This window comes from Perca flavescens, chromosome 12 (genome assembly GCF_004354835.1).
Source record: "Perca flavescens isolate YP-PL-M2 chromosome 12, PFLA_1.0, whole genome shotgun sequence".
NCBI classification, from domain to species: domain Eukaryota; kingdom Metazoa; phylum Chordata; class Actinopteri; order Perciformes; family Percidae; genus Perca; species Perca flavescens.
In genome coordinates, this window is record NC_041342.1 from 28,918,996 (window position 1) to 28,932,027 (window position 13,032).

Consider the following 13,032-nt stretch of genomic DNA (forward strand, 5'->3'; position numbering starts at 1 on the left):
AGTGAGCTTTTGAATATCACCAAAAGTAACAATGGACAAAACTGCCAACAAAAAATGCTAATCTTTTAGGATTTATGTTAGGGTAAAGCTGGAATTTATAGTCAAAGCAAGGGGTTAACAGGAGTCCCACTGTAGTTCCTGATGCTGTAGGTTTTGATATATAAGTAGTTAAGCGCCTGTTGATATCACCTCAGCACTCTAGAGGGGTAGACATTGGTACGGCATAGCCCCCTAACACAGTTTTTAAGGAAAAATCCAGCTTAAGGTCTTCCATTTTCTATCCAGTTCTTAAGATCATTTATGCATCCATTCTATATACCTACATATTCCTTTTCCCTGTCATTAAAATGCTAAAGTCATGGATTGGTCAGAGAAACACCTTGAACAGGTTGCCAGTGTAGCGATTACATATTAATCATTCACCACATTCATTTACTAATTTGAAGTATTTGTGTTGATCGAAATGCACACAAACACAAGGAAAACATGAGGGCCAACATTCAATCTTCAAAATATGTCGGTGTGAAGTGTGAAGAAGTGAATCTTGGCTAATGTCATACTGGATACCTGATACTGGACACCTGATACTGATTTAAATAATTTGAAAGCTTAGTACCTCCTGTGGATTTTGTCCCCCATCACTTACATTGGAAGCACATTAGAGAGTGGCCTTTTAATGGCCAGTATTAACAGGGAGACATTATTATTAGAGTGTACAAAACCTGTTTCAGAGTGTATATGTGCACTTAACTATTGCTTTAAGACTATATTCATAAATAACTTCTCCTTGCTTGCTCTGAAAACAAATGTCCAGCCTTGCTCATATGTGATGTAATGTTTAATGGTCAAGTGTATACTGAGTAAAAAGTCAAGTAAAGAAAAATGTGTGCCTCACCCTCTGTCATCCTCTACTTGCACCCCTACCGAGGTGAACTTGGATGGGTCCTCTGGATCTGGAACCTCTTCTGGTCCATCCACCTACAGGAGACAGGCGGTATAAGTTAGGGATAATGTAGTCATTGTTGCCAACTTGGCGACTTTCTTGCTAGATTTAGTGACTTTTCAGACCATCTTAGCGACTTTATTTAAAAAAAAGCAACTAACAACAAATGTAGCGACTTCAGACCATCATGGGAAAAGCTAGATATATTATACTGTAATTGATTTCCATGCATGTTGCTCAGAGTAACCACAGTCCAGGGCTCTTCAGCAGGATATCTGCAGGTTTCAACAAGTCATATTTAAGACTTTTTTAAGACCTTTATGAATGACATTTAAGATGTATATCACGTCATAAAAGTAAAATGAAATGCAGAGTCACAAAAGTACTTGCAAAGTAAATCAAATTATTAAAATAGAATAAAAGCAACACGGAGTAATAATGATCTGAACATACACAGCAAATTATATTTGGCCTAGTGAAAGAAAGAACTACAACACCACAAAATAAAAAAAAAATGTCTATGTGCATTAGCCGTAGTATTACATGGACGTAGGGAAATGTAAGACCTGTTTAAAATATTATATTTAAGAACTAGAAAATTCCGCAGGAAATTTTGACAGTGTGCCTATGTGCACATCCGAATAACACAGACTAACAGTAAATCTGCTGTTTGACATGTCCTGAAAAGAGAAGACAACACGGCCTACAGTAAAGAGTCTCCATGATAGGAGGAGTTTGTGTTTGGTCATTCAGAATTTTCAAGAAACTCTATTCAAACTATAAAATGTTAGCGTAGCATTCAACTTTAAAATCACATTAATACTTTTTGAAATATTCAACCTTCTTTGAGGCTTTTTAAAAGAACATGCCCTTTTCGGACAGCTACTGTCCTCGCATTTTTTACACAACACAACATTCATGCACAGGATGATTAACAGGGTGTCATGATATCTGCCACAGTATTAAACATTAAGCATTAGGAGTTAGCAGGACTATCTAAGGTGCGCTACAGTCGTGTCTCTGTGAAAACAGCTGTTGGTGTTGAGGCCGGAAGTCAGTTAGGAGTCAGTCAGCTGGTCAGTTAGTCCATCATGACATCACGTTAGCTGACAAATAACACCTCTTCTCCTTTCTTCATCTTCTCTCCTCCTTTCTTTCTCTCCTCTTCTTATCCTATCCTTTTCTTCTCCTCCTCTTCTGGCAGTACGTGTTGCTAAAGTGTTTCGACAATGGTTGAGTAAAGGCCATCGTCACCACAGGTATATAGTTAATATCAATAGTAACAGCTGATCTGAGCTACCTTTACATTGCTGTTTGACATGTCCTGAAAAGAGAGGACAACACGGCCTACAGTAAAAAGTCTCCACGATAGGAGGTGTGTGTGTCAGACCTTGTCGCTAGGGTGATTTCCACAGTGAGGGAGTAGATGAGGGAGGGGGAGACAATATCTTCCATGGGTCAAACATGTCCATTTAATGATAATTCTACCTCTTAAGTTTGTTCTGTAATTCAAAAATGGTGGGTCCAATTGGCAAACATATTATCGTCACAAGAAAGATAAAGGTCTGGCGAATGCATTGATGTGGTTTTTATGTTTGTGGTGTTAAATATATGCGACACAGAGCAGGTAACAAACAGGGAAAAAGGATTGAATTGATGTAAAAATGGTCCACCAGAGTCTCCGTCCATGGCTTCGGTCTGTTATACTTAGCAATGGTCTGTTATACTTAGCAACAGTCTGTTGTACAGAAATAACAGACCATAGAATGCCGTGATTGACCAATCAGAATCAAGTATTCAACAGGGCTGTGTAATTCCTAATAATCACCTATAGTAACACCAATTAAAACTACAACAACTAAATAATCACATCAGTTACATCATAAGAAGGACATCATTGCTTAATTCATGTCAACACAGGGTCTTACTGTATGTGAAATCAATGCTTTGACAAATACTCTTGGTTTGGGGAGGTAATAGTGACTTGTGAGTAGATATGTGTATGCAGAAACACAGATATAGAGGCTCTATATAATGTTTATTTAAATTAAGACCATTATGTCCTCTGGCCTCCTCCTCCATGTCTCTCTGCTACCACTTCTGTCTCATACATACCTGGATGCCTATGGAAAGACATTTGCCCTTCCTGAGTGCTTCTTTCCTGTATACATCCCGGTGGTTTTCAACAACTGGCCCCCTGCTCAGGATTGAGGGGGTGGGGGTGCTGACTGTCATGGTGCTGTTACTGACATGCTGACTGGCTGGTCCATGGACCTACATGGAAATAATGACAACAGACATGAAGTACATTGTGAATACAATATTCACAAAAGCAATGTAAATGTGTTTGTACAAATAGTTGCTTCCCAAAATTGGGAAACATTTTATTATTATTTATTATGTTTATTTGTACATTAACAGTCCAAAGCACTAACCTGTGCATTTGCAGCTTCTATTGCAGCTGTCAGGGCCTTCATGCTGTCAATGCTTTCTGTTGAGTTACTGAGCCCTGATTGGATGGTCATGTCACCTCTGGGTCCCTCCTCTTCCATGTATGCATCCTGGTTGGTTTTAGAAAACATGGAGCATTGCTTTCAGCACCATTAATATCACAAAGTATCACTTATGGGGGATAGGGGAGCAACTCTACCCCGCTCCTCGCCTCCTGCACTGGCTCTCAGGGGCTGCCTGAATCCGATTCAAGACACTGGTACATGTCACTTGGACTGTGAATGGCTCAGGCCCATCCTACATTCAGGACATGATCAAAGCAAAAACCCAAGACCATCTACTACGCTCTGCTCCTGCCAATTGGCATGATACTCCTTCACCATGGAGGGGGCCCGGCTAACTGCTCTACTAAGTCACAACTGTTGGCTGTCCTGGCTCCACAATGGTGGAAGAAACTCCCCATTGACAACGAGGCACATCTGCCGACTGAAGACTCATCTGTTACGGCTTCACCTTGGCCCATGCAAAAAATACAAATACAACTCTTTCTCTATCTCCTATTGTTTCTAAATCACTTGAAGAAGATCAACATATTTGAATCTATGTACTTGCATGATTCTTGCACTTTTTAGGTTGTGCCCACATTGGTTGAATGCACTTATTGTGAGTTGCTTTGGTTAAAAGCATGAGCTAAATAAATATAATGCAATGAGCTGATCCTGTGATATTGTTGCTGGGTTGAGCTGCATCACAGTTGGGGTACGAAACACATTGAGAAGCAAGGCAGGCAGAAGCTAGGGGCAGGGGTGGGCTCAGCCCACACAAACGTGTCTAGCCCACCCAATCAAAAATTTAGAACATGTTTTCAACGTGTGTGATCAGTTTCCTCATGGTGGTTTTCTTGGAAAAGGACTAGTATTTTCAAGCATAATGGTGCAGGTTTTTGGACCTTCAGAGTTGAAGAGGTGTTCTTCTTTCCTGTCTAAACAACCTGAACTACAGAGAAACATACACATACCACATATTTTAGTGAGTGCTTCCATATGTACAATGTGGGAATAAGCCCTTAGGGTAGTGTAACCCTTACCCATAATGTACATTATTACACAAATAGAAGCGCTGATGTTCTGTAGGGGCAGGTTAACGTAATAGAATTGTGCAGTACCTGTGCAGACTCGGTGCTGCTCTGGGCTGTGATGGAGATGTAGGGCTTGGAGGCTGTGGAGCAGGTTGAAGTTCGGGGCGGCACTGGTGGAGGGGTTTTCTTATAGGTGGTGATGCAAGATGAAACTGCAAAGAATGAGAAAGACGGGTGGGGGGGATAATATACAGTATGTTAACATTCTAAACTGTATAAGTTGCAGACACTGCACCCAGGTGTTCAACAAACATCTCCAGTGCTAACTGCTCATATTCAGTTAGTTGGAAGATTGTATACAGGAGAATTGGATCAGACTCCAGCCACACTGTGATCTTCCATTTCCTAGTTTGATCTCATGAACACTGAACTAAACAAGGTTTAACGAGGTTTTAGTTTGATGGTGTGACTCTGCTCATGTGATGTTTTGGAATCTGATCAGTTCAGCACAGGCTGTCCCTGAGCTCACAACTTCCCTGGCAGACCCTGAGACACACAACATTTAATGAACATGAATACATGTTTAAAAAATTCAATATTCACATACAACTTACTTACTTAGAACCAAATGCTAAATGTGTGATTATTTACAAAATGCACAAATACACTGCAAATGAAGGCTGCTGTGTTCTGCAGATTGAAAATCATGCTTGACTTATTTTAATTAGGTGCCTAAAGAAATGTGACATTCATCCAACTGGATAGAATGTTGCCCAGAAGGAGGTGTTAACAGACAAAAGCTTTGCTGTATGGTTTTCACTGGCTCAATCCCCATTTGGAATTTGGATGATACTTCCTCGTGACTTATCTCTTTGAAGCCTGGATAGCTCAGTCGGTAGAGCATCAGACTTTTAATCTGAGGGTCCAGGGTTCAAGTCCCTGTTCAGGCAGCCAGCCTATTGTGTGATATGTCTGTAGTTTCCACTATTGTCGACCTCCATGCAGGTTTGCAGGATGTTGACTGTGGAGAGTTGTGCATTTGGCTTTACTACAGAGTTTTATGTTCACCTATTAGGACACTTAGCCACATGTGTCTCTGTTGGCCAGATCACATATCCAATTGCAATCCATCTTCATTACCAAGGCAACTTGCAAATGGTCTGACCTGTTAACAGACTAAAGCCTTATGGTTTTTACTAGTTCAAACCTCTTTTTGGACTGCAGGTGATGATTTCCCTCCAGAGGGGTAAGTCTCTGAAGCCTGGATAGCTCAGTCGGTAGTGCATCAGACTTTTAATATGAGGGTCCAGGTTTCAAGTCCCTGTTCAGGTGACATGTTTGTTGTGTGTGATGTGTCTGTAGTTCTCAAGATCATCAACCTTCATGCACGTCTTAGATAATTGTGCATTTGGGCAGCACTTTAAGGGGGTAATAGACAAAATATCTGCAGTTTTTACCGGCTCAATACCCCGTTTGGAATTAAGACAATCTTTTCTCCCAGAGGATAGTCTTCACGAAGCCTGGATAGCTCAGTCGTTAAAGCAGGGGTCCTCAAACGTATCACTCAAAGGTCCAAATCTGATGTTTATTAAAGGTCAGAGGTCCGGAAAAATTGGCGATAACAAAATTACATTTAATGAACTCACTTATAACTTTGAAGCAACCCAGACCTCTCAGGTCATCTGGGTCAGGTCTGCTTTCTGTCCCCAGAGTCAGAACCAAACAGGAGGAAGCAGCGTTCAGTTTTTATGCACCACATACAGTATCTGGAACAAACTCCCAGAAAACTGCAGGTACGCTGTAACTCTCACTTCTTTTAAATCAAGGCTGAAGACCTTTCTTTTTGATACTTTGATAATTGTTAATTTCTTATACTGCAATGTAACTTTTATTCTTGTATTTTATCTGTTTTAAATTGTTTTTATTGTTTTTAACTGCTCTTTATGTAAAACAATTTGAATTGCCCTGTTGCTATACAATGTGCTATACAAATAAAGCTGCCTTGCCTTGCCTTACCGTCACCTTTGTGCCAGGCTAGCTACATTGATGTACCATACAAAGAGAGGTGGATGCCCAAAGGGCAGGACTGTGATTGGTGTTAACATCCAGGTTAACATGTCAGATTTAGGAAAGAAAAGCATGTTGGTTCATGCTAGAGAAAGAATTTTGTGGTTTTGGTTAAATGTTAAACATCATGTTGTGTTGTCTGCACATTATTGGAGTCACTGCAGACATTTTCCCATATTAAACAAGACTATGATCTTCCTCTGACTCTTACCAAAAGCTGCTAGTTTTTAAACATAACCAAAAAAAGTTGAATAATGCAATATCAACATTTTGTTCTTTGTTACTTGCCAGATGCACTAATTAACATTTCCTCATTATTTTAATATAAAATCAGTTGGTATTATGTTTCCTTCAAAATGTATTTGCTGTTGCACATTAGTTGTAAGTATGAATTTTATTTCTAGAAGACAGGGTTGGTGTACTTTAATTACCGGGAATTCTCGGGTTGTTACAGAAAAATCTAAGTTGTCATTGCCCACATCTGTCTTCAGCCTCCTCCATCTATGTCTCTGTAATACTTAGAATTAGATGCAAACTTTGAGTGTTGGCTGTAAGGGTGCCTAAGGGCTAAACATGGAATATGAGGATAATCCCCATATAGGAAGGTTTTTACGCTGGAAATTTAAATTTAATTGGCGAAAAGCCTCCTCCTCCCTGTCTCTGTTAAATCAGTCATCCACAGTGGCAAACCACTCCTCTCCCTCTGCTCGTCTCCAGACAGAGCTGGCTTCTTGTAATTCAAGTGTTTCAGCAGAATATTCAGGTTGCTTTTGGACAGGGTCAGGGCAGCTCATCACTTGGTTTTTGATGCATCAGCAGACTGCTAAAGGTTCACTGGGGCTATGTTTGAAAGAGGGCTCTTTAGCTTCTTGCTCTTGGAAGTCAGCTCCTTTGACTGACATATAATGTGTTTTCTGCTTGAGTGACAAAGGATAGGTTCAGATTTGTTCTTGTGTCTATCTTTAAGGGACTTTAAGCACATGCCATATCTGCATTGAGAGAATCTTTGGTCACTCTAACTTTCCTCGTCCCCATACATACAAATGAAGAATTGCCCTTCTCTAGCTACTTCCTCAGCGGGGTCCCGGAGGTCCCCAGGCCAACAGGGATATGTATTTCCCTGAGTGTGTTTTTGGTCTGCCCCAGGGTCTTCCAGTTAGACGTGCCTGGAATACCTCTACAGCAAGGCATCTAAGGTGCATATTACAGTTTTTCTTGATTGCTTTGACGCAGCAGTCAACTCACACTCCACATTTTCAAAACAGTTAACACACAGGCCGAAACAGCACTCATGGTCAAAATGACACATTTTGTTTGCAAAAGGCTCTAACCGTGCCAAAACATTTATAAACATTATCAAAATATGCAACAAAAGCAAATTTTGCCTTCAAACAACACAACTTGCAAACAAGTGTATGAGCTCTTCCAATCAACCATTACACAGTGGACAACAAAATACAAAATACAGCACTCAGTGCGAATCAGTGCACCATTGCTTTTCATTGTAGTTGTATTACTGTACGTAGCTTTCATGCCAGTGCCATTTGTTGTCAAATTTGCCTTCTTGCAAAGAATTGGATCCAGAATCAGAAATGATTTGATGCAAATTTTATTGATTCCATTGATTCTTATTTTCAAACTGTGGCTGAAAACTGAAATACTGTAAATATTACACAAAATACATGTAAACCAAACCAAAATAAAATCTATTAGAGTATAAGAAATTAAGAAAATAAAAATAAAATATATTACAGTAAATGTATAAACATCTATTACTGTAGAGTATAAAAAATAGCCACTATTGATACTCAGTCTCTTCTGTCTTGATGATGGGGCCACATGGCCTAACCCTGCTGACTGATTGCTAATTGAAGATTTGTGTCAAGGAGTGTCAAACAGGTGCTATAGTGATTTCATACTGATGTAGGTAGTTTCTAATAGTTAGGAAAAGATGGTTTCTGTTTGGTTACCATAGCTAAAACAATGGAGTTTGGACTGCTTGAATGACATCCGTGTTAACTGTTCTGCAAAAGCGTGGAGAAAATGTGTCAATCCAATGAGAAAGGGTTAACACATTTGCAAGAGGTGTCTTCTGCTCTGCTGAGACAGTGATGATGAAAACCAAGTGGATCCCAGTTTCTTTAAGCAGGTCAAAGCAATCAAGAAAAACTGTAAATGAAATAGCCACTATTGATACTCTTCTGTCTTGATGATGGGACCACATGGACTAAGCCTGCAAACTGATCTATGGGGCCACATGGCCTAACCCTGCAGACGGATCTATGGGGCCACATGGACTAACCCTGCAGACTGATCTATGGGGCCACATGGCCTAACCCTGCAGACGGATCTATGGGGCCACATGGACTAACCCTGCAGACTGATCTATGGGGCCACATGGCCTAACCCTGCAGACTGATCTATGGGGCTACATGGCCTAACCCTGCAGACTGATCTATGGGGCCACATGGCCTAACCCTGCAGACTGATCTATGGGGCCACATGGACTAACCCTGCAGACTGATCTATGGGGCCACATGGACTAACCCTGCAGACTGATCTATGGGGCCACATGGACTAACCCTGCAGACTGATCTATGGGGCCACATGGACTAACCCTGCAGACTGATTGCTAATTGAAGATTTGTGTGTAGGCAAAAGAGACATCTGTAAATTAGTGGATACTTTTTTTCAAGCGACACAACCCCCACGAAAATACAGTTTTTGATCAAAAATCAGAATTTGATCCATTCTAACCGACTTCCTTAGAAAGTCTAGAAGAGACACACGATTAAATCATTTAATCTCCATTCAAGTTAGCGGAGCGCTAAACCGGAAGTAGACGGCTCGCCTGGCGGAGGCCTCTATTGCTCCTGTTCTATGGGCCTCATAATGTGGAAGCAGCGCCAATCATCCGGGTCATTTTATACGAGGAACTTCTTTTGGCTTCATGTGCCACTGAGCAACTCTCATAGGAATGAACGGGGCTCTGCTGTATCCAGGTTTCATTATATATCAATGGTCTGTAAGGGTGACCCTAGAAACCCTGCCAAGAAAGTTTATTTCGGCTGCTTGTGTCTGCAATCTCATTATTTCGGTCATTACCCAAAACCCATGACCATAGGTCCTAAAAATGTGTCCATGCACTATGACACAGATGAACTGATTCAGCTCAGACGTTCACGCAGGTCAAATCATCCTATCTGAAATGGTAATATGCTTAAATTTGGCATCATAAAATACTGCAGTGTCTCCCTCCTGCTAATTTCCTTGAGCCTGGATACTTAAAGCATCTCTTCACATTGCTCTGCTTCTCTTCAGCCTTCAGCAGTCTGTGAAAATGTTTGCCTGAATCCCACAAAAAGGGGGAAGGAACCTGGGGGACTTCACATATATGACAAGCATAACCTTGATGGGAAACCACTTCCATTAATATTAAATTATGCAAACTTTTTTCTGACTTGCATGAGTGTCCCGGTATGGGGCATGACCTTGTACCTTGGACATCTGTAAGAGCCACACTTCCTGGCCCCTCCACTGCTCAGATACATTTATTTCCAACTTGGCCAAGTGCCATCTGCTCAACTGGCCTGCATGACCACCAGTATCAATGTCAGGTCAATGTCAGCTGTTCTGCCACCTCCAGCTGTGGCTAAAGAGCCATCATAAGCAAGCAGTAAAATGTAATGCACACTATTAACAGTTCAATTTGAAATTAATCTAGATATGTGTAGTTCGTGGCAGTGATGCTGAATAAAGGGTTTTGGGCCTAGGAGCTAGGACAGGTACTTTGGCATTGCAAATGAACTGAAAAAGGAAATATTGACATTGAAAAACATGTATTGGATAAAGTTGTAATGTCACTGAAAAGTTCCACTAAAAAATAAAAGCTGAGCTGACAGTTTCTATTCACATGGAGTCTGGTGAGTTTAGCGATGGAGATTTCGGGGCTGTTTCTATTTAAACAAAAAGGACCTTACTCTTTAACAAAAAGGTCAACCTCTGTAGGGATTCTTTCCATAATGTCGTCAGGCAATCTGAGCCTGTCAGTGGCAAAAACAGCACTTGGACAGAAACTGGCGGTGCCCTATGGGATTACATTGCAGCCCAATTCGCGTCTGCCAGTTAAAGCGTTTTGCTCAATACTGGACCAATTTCAAAGATTTTTGCATGGGAAAATAAGAAATATTACCCTTTAAGAAGGGTCACACTTCATACTGAGAGAAAGCATTGAAAAAAAGGCTTTGTAGAGTGTAATACATGAAGGGCTAACGTCTCAGAGTTTTTTCTCTAAAGAAATATGGAGAACGTTATCTGGCTGATGTCAAGTGTGCCCTCAGCGGCTGAATGGAGAACACAGAGAGGGCTGGTGGGAAAGTTGGATCTGTGAGGAAGCACAAAGAGAGGAGGCGATTAACTGGGCTTACACAGCTCATCAGTCTGCTCCGCTGCTTAACTCACACCGACCTCATTTAAGTTGCATTTTACTATTGAAACCTCTGACTCCAACTTTTGCCTTCTAACAGGTGATTTAGAGTCCCATAGTGTAGATACAACAGGCCTAAGAACTCTTATACATCAGTCTATCCTGTCGCCAAACCAAATCTTCAACACATTGTCACTCCCATCGCGTCAAAAAGTAATGCTTGGTCAGGTGCCTTTGGCGTTTGTCACTGATGTAAAAAAGTCTCCTTTAGCGTCATATTTAGACGCGCTTGGTCGGGACTCTTGGCGTCACTTTTTGACGCTGTGGGTCGGGACGTACATTTAACTGACATGCGGCACGAGAATGGGACAGTTGACAGTTGATTGATACAAAATGTATGTTTCAGTGACAAGAACGTGAGAGAGAACCCCGGTCTCCTGGGTGAAAGTCCTGGGTTGTTTGACCCATCCACTGCCCAGATCCACAACAAATGTGAATTACTTAAAGCTTCTCTCTCCGCTTATTGCTATCTCAGGACCGCCATTCCTGCCAGTCTTTTCCCCCGGTGTCTCCATCCTAAACACTGGCTACCTAGGGTAACAGCTGTCATCTTTTTTTAAACGAAGCTGGCCAAAATGTCGCCTGGATCTCCACAATTTTAATAAAGGTAGAAGTACAAGTTTCCTCTGAAGAAAACTCTCTTTAGTATTCCAAAACTGTCAGTGTATCAGGACGGAAACAGCTCTGTGAACAAGCCTGGCGGCTCTTTAGCTCGTTTTATAACAGCGAATATTGGAATATTCAGTGGGGACTAAAGATAAGACTCTAATCAAACTTTTCTGTTACCTAACTGCATTAGTTACCGAACAACAGTCAACAGGAGTATTTTGATGATGTTGATGCACACAGTATATGATTTTGCGGCAGGCTAACTACTGCTCGGTCAATGATGTTTTCTCTTGGTAGCGAGAGAGAAAATCCTCACTGGACATATTGTCATCTGGTGGTTTATCTTTTCAGAGAGACGGCATATTTTCCCTTGTGTTTTTTTGCCTTGTGGGTTAAAACTCATGTTGGATCAAATACACCCCACTGTAGATGAGTCAACAAATTAAAAAAAAAAGCCAAATGAAGCTGCTTAGGGCTTTGGTAATAGCAATTCAGTTGCACAATAGGCCTGAGTAGACAACTCAGTTTAGTGGACATTGGACCAACATTCATCAGCAAAATCTCCAGTCATGTGGATGTGGAGCTGACTATCTACTGTACTGTGTGACTGCAGAAGAATGTGTGAGTGTGTGCATGAGTGAATAATATATATATATATATATATACACACACACACATTTGTTCTTATCTGCGTGTGTGTGTGTGTGTGTGTGTGTGCATGTCCATTTATCCTCTTGGTTAACTCTATAAGAATTGCCAGAGGAGCAGCAAATGTAGGTCATCTCCAGTTGAGCACTTTGAAAATAAAGACAACCCTAATACCAAACAGCCAACACCAAGTCCCCTGTGGCATCCACTCTGGCATGTTCTCATCTGAATACCACGCATGAAGACAGCCTTTTTTTTTTTTTTTTTTTTTTTTTTTTTTTTTTTTGCGGCTTTTGCAAGATTATCTCTGTGAGATTTCTGCTTCATTGTTACAGTGCACAGCTGAGTTATGTACGTAACTGCAACCCGAAGCATTTTATAATTCGTTCTACGTGTGTAACTGCATGATGTCGTATTGGACTGTGAGTTCTGTCAACGTGCCTCTGAGCACATAAGCAGAACTGTCCTGATACAGTGTAGACACTAGACAGCTCCCCCCCCCCCAAAAGGGATCTCTGCAGTAAGAAGAGTTATGTTCATGTAATCTACAAAACTGCAGTCCAGATTAAAAAGAAGACAATAACAAAATGAGCTTTGAACTGATCCCTGTTAAACCAGTGGCCTACATTGTTCCAAGAGGAATTTTGTCCTTTTCAACTCTTCTTTCTTTTTTTCGTTTTATTTTACAGCACTTCACCACTGACTTCAGGGTCAGATTTTGTCAATATCAATTATTTTTTTATTTTACAA

At 40.9% G+C, this 13,032-nt stretch overlaps 1 protein-coding gene and 2 non-coding genes across 3 annotated transcripts in view; 2 read left to right on the plus strand and 1 right to left on the minus strand.

Annotated features, from left to right (window-relative positions):
- LOC114565170 (disks large-associated protein 1) overlaps positions 1 to 13,032 on the minus strand; it is a 48,880-nt gene that overhangs the window by 14,207 nt on the left and 21,641 nt on the right. The window contains exons 5-8 of the mRNA XM_028593065.1: positions 4,560 to 4,684; positions 3,379 to 3,504; positions 3,059 to 3,217; positions 896 to 978 (exon numbers count right to left, since the gene is read on the minus strand). Of these exons, the coding sequence (XP_028448866.1) occupies positions 896 to 978; positions 3,059 to 3,217; positions 3,379 to 3,504; positions 4,560 to 4,684 (493 nt within the window). The remainder of the gene's footprint in view (positions 1 to 895; positions 979 to 3,058; positions 3,218 to 3,378; positions 3,505 to 4,559; positions 4,685 to 13,032) is intronic.
- trnak-uuu (transfer RNA lysine (anticodon UUU)) lies at positions 5,350 to 5,422 on the plus strand. The gene has a single exon. It is a non-coding gene; the product is annotated as a tRNA-Lys (tRNA).
- On the plus strand, positions 5,732 to 5,804 carry trnak-uuu (transfer RNA lysine (anticodon UUU)). The gene has a single exon. It is a non-coding gene; the product is annotated as a tRNA-Lys (tRNA).